Below are 19443 nucleotides of genomic sequence, written 5' to 3' on the forward strand. Positions count from 1 at the left end.
TTTTGTTGTTGTTTTCTTTTCGTTTTTTTAATAAAATAAAATAAAATATAGAGTCTAACTCCACATGCAGCACCATTTAAAGCCCCGGTCCCTCCCTCCACTTCCTCTCTCACTCCCCCGGCTTTTCTATTTTCAGCCAAAACAAAAACAAAACGGGAAAAACTGTTACATTTGTTTTGAACGCGCGCGCGCGCACACACGGCCACGCACGCACACAGGTGGGTGCCGAGCAATGATGCCGAGCCAATCACGCTGCACGCTTCGTGTTCCGTGTTTAGAACCGAAATCACACCCACAACTGTCACGGCAGCGGCTCGTTTTCCACGCAGTCACACCGTACGACCAGGAAGTCGTAAAGCGACGCACACTCTTCCCGTGATCATAATATTTTTGAAGGCTTCCCACGAGATCGAGCGATGGTAGGCGACTTCTAACAAGGTGCTATATTGTTCGTGATCCACGAGAGCTGAGCTCTAGCGGAGGTCTGCAGGGGGGTTGTGAGACAAAGAGCTGGACTTTGGTGTGGACTTTTGGAAACTGTTTTCTCACTGAGCTCAGAGGCTCTTACATGTTGGTGCAGCTGGCATAGCAGATCCAGCTCATTGTGACCTATAGATGCAGCGTAGCTCGGCTTGCTGGTGCCTGTAGTTATGTAGAGTTGCATGTGGAAGCAAAACGCTTAGCTACATGTTGCACTGCTGATCATCTATTTGTATCGCCGCTGAATCTGCTAGTTTAGGTGGCGGCTTCCTGACTTCAAGTCAAAATGCATATTTCTTTATTTTTACATGCTGACTCTATGAGAAATTAGTTTTCACCACTGTGTAAGCTTCCCTATACATTTTTGGTGCCGTCTCCAAACTGCTGCATGTCTCGCTGACATATTTACACTTCTGATTGCAAATTTAAACAAGGAACTACTACTAATACTGATGGCTTATTTAGGGCTTTTGCAGGTGGACACACTTATTAATAGAAGCATTCAAATCTGCCCAGTTTAATAGATTAAGACTGAACGAGAAAAGTTGTTCTGGTTGTGCATTAGTAGAATTAAAAACTTATCAGTTTGCAAAATGAGTGAAAGTTTCATTTAAGCTGACAGTGCTGAGCTATAGGGGGAGTTAAAAATAATGGTATCTCATTTGCTTTGTCATGTTAACTCTGTGGACAGTGACTTGTTCCAAAATGAGTAAGAGAAAAGGCAAAGTGATCACTGAAGCAACAACTTTCAAGAGCCGCAAAGTCGCAGCTGCGAGTATCGAAAATACGCCAGATGATGCAAACCCAAGTCATCAGGGGATCTGTTCCAAGGCCTTCGCTCAGTTTTCTACAGTGAGTATTTCGCCCCAACATTAAAACCCACACAAAGTTTTGTCTTTGCTCCTCCCGGCTCGTTAAAGGTTAAATATCGTTTTCTGCTTGTGTTCTTAGGGTGACATTGGACTCATTGAAAGCATCACTGTGAAGAATTTCATGTGCCATCATTCTTTTGGTCCGTTCCAGTTTGGGCCAAACGTGAATTTCATAGTTGGCCACAATGGAAGTAAGAGCTTTCCCTTCACTTGATTGTACCTGGATGTTGTCATGTCTGACATTTTAATTGGGTATAGCTTTCTTTTCCCTATAGAAACACTTGCTGGCCACTTTATTAGCTACAGCATGCTAGTTTGGGGTTGGACCTTCTCTCACCTTTGGTCCATGTTGACATGATAGCACAGTTGCTGCAGGTCCATGATATGAATCTCTCATTACACCACATTCCAAAGGTGCTTTTGGATTGTACAAGCTATTTGAGTACCTCGAACTCACCGTCATGTTCAAGAAACCCAACTGAGAGGATTTGGGATTTTTGTCATCCTGTGTTATCTTGCTGGAAGCAGCTTTTTGAAGATGAGTACACTGTGGTCATACAAGGATCGGCATGGTTAGCGACAAAACTCGGGTTGCCTGAGGTGTTTAAACAATGCTCAGTTAAGCAAAGTGTGCCAAAAAAAGTAGTCCCCACAACATTACACCACCAAGAGCCTGAATTCAAATTTTGATGCTACCATCCAGCCTTGGTTTCCTGTTCTCAGCTGACCCAGTCTGGTCTTCTGCTACTGTAAGTTACAAGACTTGCTATGCTCTGCATTTAGAGATGTGTTTCTGCACGCCGTGGTTGTAACAAGTGGTTATTTGAGTTATTGTTGCCTTAAGCAGTGCAGTTATTCTTCTCTGACCTCTGACATCAACGCGAGAACTGCCGCTCGCTCGATATTTCTCTAGTAAACTCTAGAGATGATTGTGTGGGGAAAGTCCCAGTAGATGAACAGCTTCTCAAATACTCACATCAACAACCACGTTACATTCATGTTGCACTTAAATCACCTTTCTTCCCCACTCTGATGCTTGGTTTGAAATTCAGCAGATCATCGCGACCATCTCTGCATTGCGTTAATGATGAACAGTCGTACTTAAATCGAGAGTTTGTTTTTAAAATGATATAACAGACTTCTAATATATCAGGAAGGAATGGCATCTTTAGACTTCAGGCCTAAATCCAGAACAAAACCTTGTCACCCTTTGTGGATCAACAATACAGAGTGAATGAACAACACCCAATTTTGTTATCTACAGAAGAACATTTGATCCATCCCTCTCCAGCTTTGTTATTTTGTCACTTAACGCCACACAAACTCCCCTGTAAAACATTTTAAACATTTAGATTTCTTTCACTGGAAAAAATACTTTGCAGGATTCACAAGATTATCATTTATTGCTCACTTGGCTGAATCATTTTAGGTGAAGTATCAGCTTATGTAAGGAACTGTTTAATGCTGAGCTCACTGAAAATTTGTTTATTCAAAGATGGCTCCCTGATTTCTTTTTTTTTTTCTTTTTTTTCAGTTGATGCATCATTTACAATCATTTGCATAGTTTTCTAGCACTGCCGAGCACCGCATGTCTGTAAGATGCTTTACATGCACCGATTTAATTTGTTGTCTTGTAACTGCTTTATCCCTCAGGTGGAAAAAGCGCTATCCTGACCGCTTTGATTGTAGGCCTCGGGGGAAAGGCCACTGTGACGAACAGAGGAATGTCACTGAAAGACTTTGTGAAGACCAATGAAAAGTAAGTAATAGATCCTAATATCGTCCCTCAGTAATAAATTGTGTGTCTTTATTTTAGTGTTAAAAATGCTTCAGATTTCTTTACTAGCACGTCACTAAAACAATGTTAAAAATACACTCTGGTTTCTAGTACTGCAGATATAACAGTAAAGCTGAGAAACAGAGGGCCAGATGCTTACAAAAAGGATGTTTACGGCGACAGTATCACCATTGAACATCGGCTCTCGAGTGATGGATGCCGGACCTGCAGGCTGAAAAGCAAATCAGGTGACTTTCCACAGATGCTGTGACTGGAAAACTTTCTGTGAGTCGGTCCAAGTCTTGTGAAACCTTCTGGAAATCTTAGATTAACCAGACACAGTTGGGAGTGGAGACCAAACACTTCAGCCACACTGTCACCTCCTAATGCTGTATACATTCTTTACTCTCAGTCTGGAATTTTCTCTATAAACTTGTATATATTTTATTTGCATGGCACTGCTTTCAGCCGCTGGTTTTCCTATGTTGTAAATGTCATTTTATAAATAAAAGGAACTTAAATTGCATGTGCCAGTATGCATGTTCACTCTTGTACCTGACCATTTTCAGAAGAATGTTCTTCTGTATGTTAAGCCACTAACATTATTATAACACTATTATTACATTCTCACACAAAATCACAGAATTTATTCACATTTCTTCTGTTGAATCTACCCAAAAATTTACCAAAGTAACCAAGTTTAACAGGCATAAATTAGTATTTATGCACCAACAAGATTCACAAAGAGCTATTAGCTAAAAACCTGTCACAGTGAAGTGAGTGTAGACAATGAGTGTCTACAGCCTGGAAAACACACTGGAGGCTCCGTCGTGTTTTGGGCTAGATATCGGCCAGTGGTGTAGGAGATCTTGTCCAAATTTAAGGAATTATGAACACAGTACAGTACCATCTTATTATTTTCCAATGAGTGGCATGTAAGTTATAACCTCTTTTAAAGGGCAACAGAGGTTCAAACCACTTTACTTGCATTTTATCTCTTTTAGGACATCTCGTCTCAAACAAAAAGGAGGAATTAACGGGCATTTTGGACCACTTTAACATCCAGGTACTTGCTACTTTTTAAATTTTTTTCCTGTAGATGCCCCGAGGTTGTACTGCTTCCTGCACAATCATACACATTAAAGGACTTAACAGGATATTTGCTTGTGTATTCCAGCTGGATAACCCAGTATCCATTCTCAGCCAAGAAATGAGCAAGCAGTTCCTGCATTCAAAAAGTGAAACAGACAAGTATAAGGTAGCGTAACGCCACGTTCGCTAAAAGCGTTAAGATTTAAAGGTTACACCTGCAATGAAGCTCACTTTGATAAGTGCTTTCTTTTCTGCTTTTTTTCGTTTGTAGTTCTTCATGAAAGCAACTCTGCTCGAGCAGATGAAGAGAGATTACATCCACATTAAACACACTAAAATGGTCACGCGGGAGCAGGTTGAGAGGCAAGAGGAGGTATGGCATTCCTCACACAAACCGCTGAACGTTGATGTTGCACATCAAGCGAGATTATAAAGCAAATACACGTTGGAGAAATGTTATTTACATTGTTTATTTTTGGTTAAACACTGACAGTTTTAAAAGCATCTTCTTCTTTGGGGTTTCTCTTGATTTTCTGCCTTTTATTTGGGAACCCTAATTGTATCCAGTTGCAGCTTATATGTTTATCTATGAGTAGCGTTTGATTTTTACATAAATCAAACATATTTTAAAATGCTTTTGTGTCCAGTGTCTCAAGGACCTGAAGCAAGAGTTCCTGCAGAAGAAGGAACGATATGAAAATGTTGCATCCTTCAGTGACATGAAGGTTGTTTTAGAGAATCTGAAGAAGGCGATGGTATGGTGTTTGGTAAGACTTGATCTTGAGGCTTGAACGCAACATTTGCTGGTTGGATAGAGCTTGCAATTTTTAATAAATGTGTTTTTTTTTTTATCTCTTTCAGGTGAGTGAGAAGGAGCAGCTCTTAAAGCAGTTGAAGGAAGACATTGAAAAGGAAGAAAATAATTACAAACCCAAGGATAACCTTCAGCTCTGTCAGGTGAGTCACAAGTGTTTCTTTTCTGTTAAATATACAACCCTATTTATAAATGTCAGACCACTTCAGACCTTCATCTCTGCATAAACTCAAAGTCCTTCCTTCACATAATGCATGGTTGTGTTTACAGTAGATATCCTGAGGTTGTGGGGTGGAGTGGCTCTATCCTGCTGGTAATTATTTTCAGGCATTGTCTTTAAAAACCTGTTTCTGTCTCTCTCATCTTCAGACGAAGATCATACAGCTAGAGAAGAAGCTTCAATGCATCAAAAGCAAAATTGACACTCTGAGAGAAGAGCAAGAGTCTCTATCAGAGGACAATGTTAAGTTGAAAGAACAAGTGAAGATCATTAGCAAAGCACACAAGGACCAGGAGGTAGTCGCTGACAAACGGCGCTGTGTTAATCTGCACATTTACTTATTTACTGTATGCATAGAGAAATATTTGACGTCATGTTAATGTCACAATCTTTTCCAATAGGTCGTTTATTTTCGAGCTCTAAACAAGCTGAAACAGTCGGAACAAGAGCAAAACCTTCTCCAGGAGAAGCTTAACAAGGCAAAAGCAAGGTAGGGGAGTAAGAGTTCATGTTAATACAGCTGATGTATTTGTTTTCAATTTTTTTTTTTTACTCTGTTTCAGTAAGAGTCTGAACAGTGAGGGAGACTCGGAATACACGAAACGGCAGAAGAGTTTAAGTAATCTGAAAGAGCAGCTTGCAGAGCTCGAGAATAAGTGCACGCACCTGAATCAAGACATCAAGAACAAACATCAGGCGCTTCTCAAAGGGAAGGAAGAACTGGACAAGCTGAGGTATAACAAAGTAAATCAGCTCTGGTGTAAACATATTGTCAGGGAAGTGAAAGTTTATGATCTTGCTCTCTTTGTATTTACCAGACTGGAGGAAAGGAACGTACAGGCTTCATATGAGTCCAAACTAAAGAGGAAGAATCAGCTGCTCGCCAGTCGATCGAACAAACTAAAGCGCTTTGGAGACCAGGTGCCTGACATGATGAGTGCAATTAGCGAGGCTTATGCCACGGGACGCTTCCTCAAGAGACCTGTTGGTCCAATAGGTAACACTCATTTTTAGGTTTTTGTTTTTTTTTTGGATAAAAATATTTTCAGACTTGTTTTTTTTTTTACTTTTCAATTCAATACGATCTGCTTGTTAACGTTCTTGATGAGAAGATTGATAAAACTCTAATGTTTGCATACTAAATTAAAAACAAGTGCCAATAACCAGTTTGACTAGAACAGAGACTGAAAACTGGAAACAGGAAGAAGTGAGTCATCTGTCAGCTATCACATCTAAAGCTCTCTGATCAAGAAAACATGCCCTGTTAGCGTCATTGCCTCACAGCAACGAGGTCCTGCATTCCTTAGACAACTTGTAGCGAGGTAGAGCCATTCACTAGTAGTCATAATACAGTGCAGGGGTCGTTTTTCTGTGCTTGAAAGCATGACTGAAGAAAAGTCATGGATAGTGTGCTCGATTATCTCTGTATGGCAAGTCACAAGCACACAACAGTGGCAGTACAGATAACAAGTTGGAAACTCTGACTTCAGACTTTAAATGGAGCACATCACAAAGACAGGGAGTTGCCCCACATGGTTTAAGAAGCATCTTATTTTCCTTGACATCAAATGTGAAACGAGTCCTGCTTCTCTCTTCTTCACAAGTGTTGACATTTTGTTGCTTTTTCATGAGAAACTGAGAGCGCGAGAACTTGTATGTTTCCCCTGGGCAGATCAAATCTGACCTAACTGCACAAGGAGATTACTTCTGATTGGATCACTCCCCAACTTGTCCCACCTTTCTGAACAACTTAGTTTGTTCTGATTGATCCGTCCATTTTCATCTCATTTTATTGGCGGACAAAAGCGTCAATACATTTCATCATAGTTTTTCACTATCGTGCATTGGTTTTTGTCATGTTTTCATCTTGACGCTAACTAAGCTAACGAGTTTCTAGCTGCAGCTGCGTATTTACTGTACAGACATATGTCTAATGTTCTTTTCTTTCACGCAAAAAAGCAAACGCTGTACCTTTTTTTTTAAATTTTTTTTTTTTATAAACATCTTTAACATTTAAATAATTCAAAGCTTTCTACTTTTGATATATTGAAGCTGACAGTCTGTGTTTATTCCCAGGGGCATGTATCAGTTTAAAGGATCCCTCGTTAGCTGTGGCTGTGGAGTGCTGTCTGCGGAGCTTCGTGAAGGCGTTCTGTTGCGACAACTACAAAGACGAGGCGGTCCTCCAGGAGCTGATGACTCGCTTTTATCCAAAGGGCAACAGGCCACAGATTATCGTCAGCCCCTTCTCTGATAAACCGTACAACATTCATGGAAGGTCGGCATTATGTGAGATTTTCTTTTCTTTTTCTTATTACGTTTTTCTGAAACTTTTGGTTTTTTTTAAGCATGTTTTGTTTTCACTCTGTGCTGTTTCACAGGAAAGCATATCATCCGGAGTACCCATCGGTAATGGACATAATCACAGCAACAAGCCCAGTGATTATCAACTGTCTGATTGATATGCGAGGGATAGAATCAATCCTTATAATCAAAGTAAGTGTCTTACTAAGACCTGCTTATGCCTGGATATTGCCTAGAGTGGTGCTTTAGGATTGATGTTGCATTTTGTTGTTGTTGTTTGATCTCAGGAAAAAGATAAAGCGAGGAGGGTCATGCAGCACTGCCGTCCACCTAAAAACTGCCGTGAAGCCTTCACTGTTGAGGGGGATCAGGTGTATCCAAACCGTTATTACACGTCTGATTTCAGCATGGCAAGATATCTCGGTGGGGACATTGAGACTGAAATAAGGTAACCACTGGAAACTATTCAAGGTTTGAGTGACTGTCTTTCACATTTACACCCAGTTGAATGCTCAAACTGGATCTTTATGTCACATGGAAATGACAGCAGTATAAATTGTGCCTGAGTACAGTCCCCCCCCCAAAAAAAAAAAAAAACCAAACAAACAAAAACAAACCCAATTTCATGTGACTTCATAGATGTGGTATGTTATGTTTGTGGTATCCTGTCTGTTCCAGTATGCTGGACTCAGACCTGGAGAATTACCAGGCTCAGCTGTCCAGGTTTCAGCTCCAAGTAAACTCTGTCACCGAAGACATTGTGAATATGGAGAGCAATCTTAACAACACCATCCTGACCATGAAGACAACACTGGTCAGTAAAAAGATACACCTGAAGCTGTTTGGGTTTCCTTTCATTTTCTGCATTTGCAGTCTGTCTCCTCTTTTTGTGGTTTCTGGCTTCCAATTAAAGCAGAAAGCTAAAGAGCTGACAAGTGAATTCAGTGTTTGGGCTGAATATGTTGATTACTGATTTTCTGGAGTCAAATGTGAACCAAAGCATATTTTTAAAGGGGTTATATGCTAAAAAAAAAAAGTAGTTTCTTAGTGTTCCAGCCTCAGTAGCTTTGACACAGTAACATCTGCTGTAATATTTACACCTCTGATGAAATCTCACAAGTGTTAGCTTTATTTTGATGCCAGGATTGTTTACACAGAGTTTGTAATTGCTGAGAAATACAATATTCAGTTTGGGCATGTCATTTTCGAGCAAGAAGCTCAGAAAGCCCCTGGAGGCATGAACAGGTAAAAAGATTGTGGCTATTTACTCCCCTCACTAAAAATCAAGTTAGCATCCCTTTCAGTTTTACAGTGATTTACTAATGTACCTTGCTAACCAAGATAGTTGCTCAGTGTTAGCATTGAGCGTGTTTAGTATAAAAAAAACAAAACCTCAAGATGGTGACAACAGAAAAACCAGTCTTGCAAACAGTAATCCATAAGTTACTATGTATCCATCTTTTATGTAAAGTCTATGTTCCAGTTGCTGTTTAATGCTGGCAAATCAGTGCTGAAAGATGTGATTAATGTGATTTTTAATTAACATTAGATAACATTTATTTTCTCTTCGTTGCAGGCTTCTGTGAATCATGTCAAAGCAGCAATAACTGATCTCGTGACTGCTAGTGAGGAGCAAATTAATGACATCAGCTCACTGGTGATACTTCAGTTTTTATTTTTATCTGTTGCGTAATAAACTAAATGCTGCCATGAATTATGCAGGTTAAGTGTTTCTGAATGTTTTAAACTGTGCAGGAAGAAGTTGCCCAAGAGAATCAGCAGAAAATCGAGGCAGAGAAGCAAAGTGTTCAAGAAGCAAAGGCAGAACTCGACAAGCAGCGAAAAATGGCCGAAGACTCAGATTCCAAGTACTCATCTGTCAGAGACCGGATTGATCAGCTTCTAGAGGAAATAGAGCCCCTTAAGGTGCAGTAGAGGTTTTACAGTTTCAGGTCTACAACTTGTTGTTTTGTGCAGGTTTCCAAACCTTTGTGCTCTTGATCTACAGGATGAACAGCTGAAACTGGAGACGGAGTGTGCCAAGCATGAACGAAACCTGAAAATCTTAGAAAACAAAGTGAAGGCTCATGACGACAACATTGAAGGCATGAAAAATGAACTTGCCCAAAGAGAAGAGGAGCTACAGGTAGGAAGTTGTTTTTTTTTTCAGCATGATACGGTGTAGTTAAGCTGTAGTTTAGCTATTCACGCCAGCCGGTATTCGGTGAATTCAATCAAAGAAAGTAAGCAGAAGTCTCGTGATGTTACGACAGGAATACGTGGCAAAGGCTATAGAGATCAGTCCGGAACGGCAGCACGTGGTCGGCAACACCAAGAGCATCGACACAGAAATCACTCGACTGAATAAGAAGATCAAAGTGTATGAAAGCGACCACGGCGAGCAGCAGCAGGTGGTCAGGTGAGAAACTGAAGGCTTTCAGCAACAGAGGCAGAAATTATTTTAACAGTTAAAACTCAAATATTTATTGAGCTAATTCATCAATCATGTTAGTGCATGTGTAAACTGTATGTATAAAACTGGTGGAATGTAGGTAATCTAATCAGGTACTGTACCTGTGTACAGACTTAAGGTACTTATAATATATATTAATCCCAGTTTCCCCCTAGACCTAAACTGGCACTCCACTCAGCCAAGGATTTTCACCTGAGCTGACTTGTTTTATTAGCTAACCTAAATAGACTCTTAGGCATGGTTAAAGTAGACCAGAACCATCCAGAACGATGGTCCAGGAACTTTAATTGAGCCAGCATATCCTCTCAGCACCACCTTTTTTCCTTCTCATCGGTGTGATGCCTTCATGCTGCAGATGTCAATAAAGTTGTTGTTACTGCAATTGAGTATTTAGCTGCCTGCTCTGTCTGTGCTTACTTGTATTTGTTCAGGATATAAACAGAGTAGCATTTATCGCTGTTGACATTCAAATGTTTCAAACAGCACGAGAAATAAAGACGCTGCGTCTCCCAGGGAGAAAAGAAACATTCACGTGTGAAAATTTTACTGAATAGAAATGAGAGATGATGAAAGATGTAAGGAAGACGCAAGATTAATTACGTTTAATACATCATTTCAGGTTAGTTTGCAGCAGTGTGGTGAAGTTTACAGTAAAGCAGCAATGTTGGAGCAGTGCACAGCAGCCTGTGTTGTTCATGGTCAATGTCCGGTTACATCCAGAGTAGCAGACATCAAATTTAAGCTGCTCTGTTATCTTGTTGAATTCAGATAAATCCAAAAAGAGCAGCAATGGCACATGTTAGCTGATCACAGCCGTATGCAAAGAAAACAAATCTATTGGAGCTCAAAGTACAAGTTTTTATCTTATTTTTAAGCGTTTTTTCTTCGCAGTGCTACACCTGACAAATCCACTTTAACCCCTTTTTACACATAAAACAACAGCTGAAAACAACCCAGACGTATGAAACAGGCAACTGTTATGATTTGCTATTGTTTTCCTTGCCCTTATGCTTCTGCTAATCAAAGATGACTATCATAGATTGCTACATATGAGTCAGGTTGTTGAAGTAAACAATAGACTCCTCGGTCGCCTGCATGCGCTCTCGACCTCCGGTGTTAAAGACCGTAGGCGCACCACCACAGACGCATCGACGTCTGTGACACACATGGTGCAAAAATAACTCTGCATTAATCGGGTGCAACGTTACATTGAATAATTATTGTTATCTAATAATTGTTGTCACCACACTTAAAGGTGGTGTCTTACTTTAGATCGAACAGTGTTTTTGTATTCACTATCTTGCCTTTATTTACATATTTATAGAGGGTGCAGTGTTAGAAGCACTTCTGAATGTGTCATGGGTGTTAATTGTTTTATTGACACCTATGACAAGTGGAACGCTATTGGCATCGAAAACCTAGACCTGGTGGAACTTAGCTGTTGTACTGGATAAAGGAATATATTGTTTTTTTGTAATCAAAATCAACCTTATCATATAGATAATATTTTAGAAAGCTCTGTCTCAACCGGCTGCAACAGTTAAATCCTTCTCAGACACTTATGCATCAGTAAAAATATTAATTTAATTATGTATAGTAGTATTACCCTTATAGGACTCATTAGCAAAGTTGATGTGCAGAGCTGTAGCAACTATAGAGATATAAACTTCAAGTAGGAGTAACGGATGGATTCAAGGTGGGGGTTGACAGATGAGACCGGGCAGAAGTCTCTGCGGACTATGATGATAGCAGATGACACTGTGATCTATAGAGTAAGGAGCAGGAGGAAGAGATCCTGGAAAAGTGGAGGTGTGCTCTGGAGAGAAGAGGAATGGAAGTAAGGAAGCAAGACAGAATACATGTGTGTGTGTGAATGAAATGGAGATGACGCTGGGAGTAAAGGTAGTGAAGGTGGATCTGTTTAAATACCTCGAGATCATCCAAAGCAATGTTTAGTGCACAAACAAGGTAAAGAGGAAAGTGCAGACACAGTGGAGTGGGTGGAGATGAGTGTCAGGGGTGATTTGTGACAGAAGGATGGCAGCAATGGTGAAAGGGAGTGTTTACAGGAGGCCTGCGATCTAGTTTGGAGGGGGTTGCACTATTCAAATGACGGGCGGCAGAGCTGAAAGATGTTAAGATCTTTAATGGGAGCGATCAGGAAAGTTGGAGAGGCAAAGCTGACATGTTTTGGACATTTAAAATTGAAGTGTTTAAAGGTAGAATTTACTCACACAGCAAACATGACTCATACAGATTTAAAAGCTAACTTAGTTTGCTGTAGACCAACTGTATTTTTTCAAAAACGTATTTACTTAAACGCTTCTTCAAAGACATCTTCCATCTTTATTCTAACCTATCATTTTCCCTGGATTTCATCTCCCAAGAAATAAAAAAGGTGCTCCTGCTCACTAAGTTTCAGCTCATCTCCTTCGGACTGTCTCTTCCCCTGTACGGATTAATCAGATCTGCCTGCTGGCCATCACTAAATCATCTCCTGCCCTCATTTTACATGTGCACACTGAAAGCTGAATTGAGAAGAATTTAGGCTATGCCAATTTCTTCCCTCTGACCTCATTAGGGAGTACGCCGAGGCCCTCGCTCTCTACAGAGAGAAAACCAACCAAGTAAGAGATTTGCGGAGGTTCATCGATCGTCTGGATAACATCATGTCAGACAGGCAGAACAGATACAAAATAATGCGTAGGTAAGTAACGATCTTGCACGGTAGAAAAATATAATATAAGGATTCATTGACGTGGGAAAAATTGTACTTTTGGCTAAAACTTTTCTTCTTCTCTTTTTCCTGAAGGTCCCTGTCTGTCAGATGTAAGTTATACTTCAATAACTTCCTAATAAAGATGAACTGCTGTGGATCTATGATTTTTGACCACAACAACGAGACGCTCTCTATCATGGTACGTGCTTATCTCTCTAGTTTGCCAGAAAAGTTTGTTACATTACAGCAAACCAGGAGCACAGTTAATATAAGTAACACTCAAGTTTGTTGGCACTGAAGGTAAAGCCTCCAGGCAGGGAGGAGGATGGTGTGAGTGACATGAGGTCGCTGTCCGGTGGTGAGCGCTCCTTCTCCACTGTTTGTTTCATGCTCTCACTGTGGGAGATCACCGAGTCACCCTTCAGATGCCTCGACGAGTTTGACGTCTACATGGTGAGTGCACAGAAAACACATTAGTCGCACGTAACCAGTAGAAAATGCTTACGGGATTTGGCTTTTACTCACTTGAGTTAACAGTTCCCTTTCTTTTGCTGCGGCAGGATATGCACAATCGAAGAATCTGTCTGGATCTGCTTCTGGAGTTGTCAGAGCGGCAGCATCTTCGACAATTTATCTTCATTACACCTCTGAACACCAGGTAATGTATTTGTGTGATGTTAGCCTTGATAACCTTTGACGTTTTCTCTGTGGAGGCTGATGTGCGCAAGCAGACCAATTGTAGATTTTTGTTGTTGTTATTGTTCCTGAAATCATTTTATGTCAGTTTGTCAGGTAAGTATTTTTGATTTCACTGTTTTTCAAGATCCTATATTCTTCTTTTTAAACCTCCCGCTATCCATCTTTACCTTTTAATCTCTAAAAATGACCTGTGCTGTGTGAAAAATGATTGACAACTGATCAAAAGGTTCGTATTTTTCAGCAATCTACCCAAGTCGGACCTCATCAAAATCCACCAGCTGCGGGCTCCAGAAAGACACCGGGGTCAAACAGAAGATGAAGATGTTTAAACTGAGCTTCAGTGACATCAGTGGATGAATGTTAATGGGCATTACTGTATACAGTTAGAAAAAAACATTTATGAACCCTTTTGAATTACCAGGATGTCTTCATTTAATTGCTCTAAATGTGGTGTGAGCTTCACCTAAGTCCCCAGTGGTATGCTGGCTAGAGTAAACAGGCTATCTCAAGAGCTGTTTACTTTAGCCGGAAAGAGTACGTGTGCTTTTGAATTTATTTTGTGACTTGTAGATCCTCCTCGGGTAGCAACAACTCCCATCAGACACTTCCTGTAGCTGGTCTTGAAACTTGTAGAGTGATGAGGCATTTTGGACCCCTGCTTCCTACAAAATAGTTTCAGTGCATTAACATTTATGGATAAGGCGCAACATCTCACTTGGATTAAGACAGAGACTCTGCCTTTATCATTACAAAACCCAGTTTTCTTTATCAGCTGTTCTGTTGTTGGCTTGCTTAGAAGTGCTTGATACGGCGCCAGGCTCTGAGGTATCAAAGCAACATCAGTCCATGGTTTTAAAATTAGATCAATAGCAACATATGATATATTACACCGTGCCATTATTCATTTAAGAAAAATGCAGCGCCCGCAGGTCGGCCGCTACATTTCAACCGCAAGACCTACGTGCGCCTGCTCGCCTAATAGCTGAAGCAGCACCCTTCAGGTCTGGACTTTGACTGAGTCATTGCAACACCTTGATATTTTTTTTCTTTTTCAGCCATCTGATGTAGATTTGCTGCTGTGCTTGGGATCATTGTCCTATTTTATGGCCCAGTTTAGGCCAAGCTGTCGGACAGATGCCCTCACATTTGACTCTAGAATACTTTGGAATACAGAGGAGTTTGTGGTCGACGCTGTGGCTGCAAAGCAAGCCCAGGTTATCACCCCTCCGCCGCCATGTTTGACATTGTGCTGATATACTGTGTTTGCTTTACACTAAACGTGGCGCAATGCATTATGGGCAGACATCTCCGTTTTCGTCTTTCAAAGGCATTTCGTCAGATCCATCTTTTTGAACCCAAGCCGTACTGCCATGTTGTTTATAGAGAGAAAGGCTTTCTCCTGGCAACAATTTGAAACAAACCATACTTGTTCAGGCTTTTTCTAATTGTGCTGTCATGAACTTTAACTTTTAACACGCTAACTGAAGCCCGTAGAGTCTGAGATGTAGCTCCTTTTTACACTTGCTCTGAGCAACGCTCAACGCTCTGGCTCCGGGGTGAATTAAGCACCTTGATCAACCGTTGTTGCGATTTGGCACTACATAAATAAAATTGAATTGAATTTGCTGGGAAGTCCACTACTAGCAAGACTAAGCACTGTGTAAAATGTTTTCCACATTAATCTTTGTCGTTACAGCACGGTGTCCTTCAAGTTGTTTGGAAATGGCCTCGTAACCTTTTCCAGATGACCAGCAACAACCGCTTTTCTAAGACAGCTGCTGATATCTGTGCTCGTTGGCATTGTTTTAACTGCTCCAGACCTCCAAACGAATAAAACGTCTGCTTTTATAGAGGTGCTCACAATTGCTGATGATCATTTAGTCAAGTGCATTTGATTAGCAGCACCTGGCTCGTACCCACCCCCTGAATTCCATTGGAAACATTAAGGGTGTACTTAGATTGCGTTTTGGTTTAATTATTAATGGCAAAGTGTAATATGTCATGTTTTGTAGGTCAGATTAGGTTGTATTTACCTGATTTTAAAGACTTGCTAAAGCCACAACTACTTTGTGTCCTGATAATAAAACCTTAAAACTGACAGACAAACATCCAGGTGATCGTTTGCAAGCTTGAAATGTACCACAGTATGTTTGTGTGGAGTGTTTTTTGTTTCTTTTGTTGCACTGATCTCCATGAAGGCTCACACAAACCAATCTTTCTTGAGATTCTTCTTTCTTTTCTTTCATTTCTATGAACAATCTGTAATTTTTACAGCTGTGTCGAAGCAGCTGTTGTTGTTGCTCATGTGAAGGCTCGTTTTTAGCCTACGAGCGCTTTGAGCGATTGCTCAGTGTGTTCACTAAAGGCTGTTTTTATAATTAGTTTTGTGTTTCTCTATTATCGTTACTTAGATGAAGATCACGCCACGTTTTTAACGAGGACTAAATGAAGCCGTAGTTGCAGCTGTATGTCAGTATTACTGTGTGTTTTCGGAGAACTTTTTATTTTATGTAATGTTTTTATCATTTTATGGCAAATGAATGCAGGCTTTTAAAACAACACAGGAGGTTGTGTGCCAAAAATCATGCACTGTACAAAGTTAATGTTTTGTCCATAATAGATAAGATGTCTGAGTGTAATTTTAATGTTTTAATGAAACACCGAGTGGCTGATGATGATTTCCTCTGTTCATTATTTGACTTTACATACACGTTCTCAGATTTAGTCATTAACGTGAAAAATTTCACAGATCTACCAGAAGTGTCCTGCACTATTAACGTTTTCTAGCAGCTTTTATTCCAGTTTTCAAGAGCTAATGCCTGTGTTCAAGCTGCCACGTAAAGATGGAATCCAGCCACGGTATCTTCTTTAAAATTGTCATCAACATCTGGCAGGGCTGCATCCGGTCGCTGTTCTTCTTTCAGGTTGCCCTTGATTACATCATGTGGCAAGCAGTAACACACATCAGAGGTGGCATCCGCTGGAGTGATGGGCAAACACAACATCACAGATGATTACAGTGTAGTTGAAACACAGCGGCTTAGATAGAAGAAAAACCCAAGAAAGTCAGCGCTGGGGAGAAACCGTTCAGGTCTAATGCTTGTGCACAAATGTTTAGACATCAAAGAAGACTAAAAATACATGAAAGAGATGAGCCCCTCTTGTCCACTTGGATTCTTTATGAGGGAAATGTTTTGATCCCGTCCAGTGAAAGACCTTAGACAGTCAAAGGAGCTTGCAAAGAAAAGCGTCTGGACTTCTTTAAGTTGCTTGAAGACATTTCACCTCTCATCCGAGAAGCTTCTTCAGTTCTAAGGTCAAATGGTGGGGAGTCCCAGATTTAAAACCTAGTGGGAGTGACCCCCCACAGAGGGACAAAAGGACCCCCTGATGATCCTCTAATCGCCTGAGCCAAGGTGTGAAACTGGGTGTGGGTCCCAATCAGCCAGAGTTTCGCATGGGCTCATTGTGAAACCTAGCCCCACCCTATCATGTGATTTCCTGAGATCAGATGGCCTCAGGATGTGAGTGGGCGTTAAGGCGTCTGGGGAGGGAACTCAAAACTTGATTATAGATGGCAGACAGTTGGTGTCGTAAACCACCGCCTCTGTTCAAAGATGGTCGCTCACAGTGGACATAGATGGCTTCTTTCACTCTTCTTTCAAACCATCTGTCCTCTCTGTCCAAAATGTGAACACTGGCATCCTCGAAAGAGTGTCCTTTATCCTTAAGATGCAGATGGACTGCTGAGTCTTGTCCCGTGGAGGTGACTCTTCTGTGTTGTGCCATGCGCTTGTGAAGTGGCTGTTTGGTCTCTCCAATGTAGAGGTCTGGGCATTCCTCGCTGCACTGTACAGCATACACCACGTTGTTAAGTTTGTGTTTAGGAGTTTTGACAAAACTCAGGAATTAGCATGATAAGGTGGGGCCAGGTTTCACAATGAGCTCACCCGAAACCCTGGCTTCACACCTTGGCTCAGGCGATTAGAGGATCATCAGGGGGTCCTTTTGTCTGTGGGGGGATACTCCCACTAGGTTTTAAATCTGGGACTCCCCACCATTTGACCTTAGAACTGAAGAAGCTTCTCGGATGAGAGGTGAAACGTCTTCAAGCAACTTAAAGAAGTCCAGACGCTTTTCTTTGTAAGCTCCTTTGACTACGATGACCTGGATGACTGAGAACCTTCACAGACACAAAGACCTTAGACAGAAATTTTGATGATTGAGTTTTCTTGAAAGCCAACACAATGGAGAAACAATTTGGCTTATGCGACTGAAATAAGAAGTTTGTCTTTGTTTGCAGAAACTGAGATGAAGGCAGTGAAATGACAGACCAGTTGGACAGCCATGTGTCATTTGTGGGTGTTCCACCTCTCATCCAAGAGACTTCTTCAGTTCTAAAAATAAAAGAGTCCCAGATATTTTACTCTTAGTGGTTGGTTGTCCCCTCCCAGGTGGTTGTGAGGGTCATCAACCCACTATCGATCATGTGAGTCATCACATGAACAAAGGTGTATTTAAAAAAAAAGTATGGGTCATTACCAACACTGGGGGTTAATGGTGAAACCACCTTGTAACCTTGCCCCACTGCATCATGTGACTTATTGGGATCACATGAGGCCAGGTGTGAGTTGGGATTGAAGCACTCGGGAAGGGATCTCATGACGGCATTGCAGGTGGTTGATAGCTGGTGTTGTAAGCCACCACCTCTGTTCAGTGATGGTCGTTCACAGGGGGCTTAGATGCTCTTGGTCCACAATGTGAACACTGGCATCATCAAGAAAGTTCCAGTGCAGATGCATAGCTGAGTCTTGTCCTGTAAAGGTGGGTCTTCTGTGTTGTGTTGGGTTAATGGGGTGCCTGTTTGGTTTCTCCTTTGTGGAGGTCCAAGCATTTGTCACTGCAGAGCATACTCTGTCCTGTTTAGCTTGTGTTTTAGAGTTTTGTCCCATGGATGAATCAATTTTGTCTGAGGGTCTTGCTGGGTCTGCTGGTGTCTGACCTTCTTTCGTGTACATATTTGCTGATTTAATGGAGGCCCAGTTGCGATAACCATGTTTTATTAAGAGCTTTCTTTAAGTGTGTGTTCCTTTTCTTTCCCTTTTTCCTTAGAGGAAATATTTTCTGCCTGGTGTTGTAGGCTCCTTATCACCTCAACGTTGTGTTTCACAGGGTGGTGGGAGTCAGAGAGTAGGTACTGGTCTGTATGTGTGTGGACTTCCAACCCAACAACACAGTCAAGGATCCTGCTGTCCTCCCTGGTGAACATTTGTTTTAAGCCACTTGAGTGAATTTGTTTGGTGGAGGCCTCTACTTCCTGGGTTAAAAACTGGTTGTTTCAGGTAGTGGATGAATTATAGTGTGGATTATTTTGAACTGTGAATCGTGAAGACAAATAGGGAGCTGGAAAAGAGTATAACGTTTAGGGTAAAAGAGAGGTAGTATCAGGTACTTGCTTTTATTCTGATATAGATTTTCTTCTATATTGCTGGATAGTTTTTGATGAAAAATCAAATTGTGATGTCATTTTTCTGTTTTTACGGGGCTGACAAGAGTAGTGTTAAAGTGCTGCATAAATAAGCAGTACTGGAAAGGGTTGTAGTACTATTATACTCGTGGTGATACCCATACTGAGCTACTAAGTCCCAAAGTGGGTGGTGTGTCCAGTGGGAAGCTCTTTTTATCCTTTTGTAAAGATACGATTTAAATTTACCTCACCAATGTGATACCTTGAGACTTTTAGTCAATCAACCCAGCTCTTTACTCAGTTTGCAAATATTGCCACAATATTAGTGCTCTTTTTTTAGCTACTTGTTGTCACTGTTCCTGTTTTCTTTATCAAAAGTCTTCATTGATTATCTTGCGGTAGTTGTTAATAGTCATTTTTGTGGATAATTGAAAGCACTGTCACAAATAAAACTGTAATTCTGAGCAGGTTTTATGCGGATCATATGATTTATGCACACAAGGCTGTCCATCCATTCATCCCTTTG

At 41.0% G+C, this 19443-nt stretch overlaps 1 protein-coding gene across 2 annotated transcripts; it reads left to right on the forward strand.

Moving 5' to 3' along the window:
* Positions 1 to 279: 279 nt before the first annotated feature.
* Positions 280 to 14365, forward strand: smc6 (structural maintenance of chromosomes 6). Of its 2 annotated transcripts, none has more exons than XM_026151888.2 (27): positions 280 to 419; positions 1172 to 1332; positions 1432 to 1543; positions 3006 to 3111; positions 3241 to 3377; positions 4134 to 4195; positions 4307 to 4387; positions 4493 to 4594; positions 4869 to 4988; positions 5083 to 5178; positions 5405 to 5551; positions 5657 to 5745; positions 5819 to 5989; positions 6074 to 6252; positions 7332 to 7533; positions 7637 to 7751; positions 7847 to 8007; positions 8238 to 8373; positions 9136 to 9216; positions 9315 to 9485; positions 9568 to 9705; positions 9833 to 9978; positions 12614 to 12739; positions 12845 to 12950; positions 13052 to 13204; positions 13312 to 13409; positions 13692 to 14365. In XM_026151888.2, the coding sequence occupies exons 2-27, from the start codon at positions 1186 to 1188 to the stop codon at positions 13777 to 13779; spliced, it is 3270 nt and encodes a 1089-aa protein (XP_026007673.1). In that variant the 5' UTR covers positions 280 to 419; positions 1172 to 1185; the 3' UTR covers positions 13780 to 14365. The 2 variants fall into 2 exon arrangements, with proteins under 2 accessions (XP_026007673.1, XP_026007676.1); XM_026151891.2 differs by having other exon boundaries at positions 387 to 520.
* Positions 14366 to 19443: the final 5078 nt, after the last annotated feature.

The sequence above is a fragment of the Astatotilapia calliptera genome, chromosome 19 (genome assembly GCF_964374335.1).
Source record: "Astatotilapia calliptera chromosome 19, fAstCal68.1, whole genome shotgun sequence".
Taxonomy (NCBI): Eukaryota; Metazoa; Chordata; class Actinopteri; order Cichliformes; family Cichlidae; genus Astatotilapia; species Astatotilapia calliptera.

Coding starts and splice junctions, on each gene's coding strand:
- smc6 (XM_026151888.2), top strand. CDS start 1,186: ATGAGTAAGAGAAAAGGCAAAGTGATCACTGAAGCAACAACTTTCAAG. Junction 7,534..7,636: donor CCGTACAACATTCATGGAAG/GTCGGCATTATG, acceptor GCTGTTTCACAG/GAAAGCATATCATCCGGAGT. Junction 13,205..13,311: donor ACGAGTTTGACGTCTACATG/GTGAGTGCACAG, acceptor TTGCTGCGGCAG/GATATGCACAATCGAAGAAT.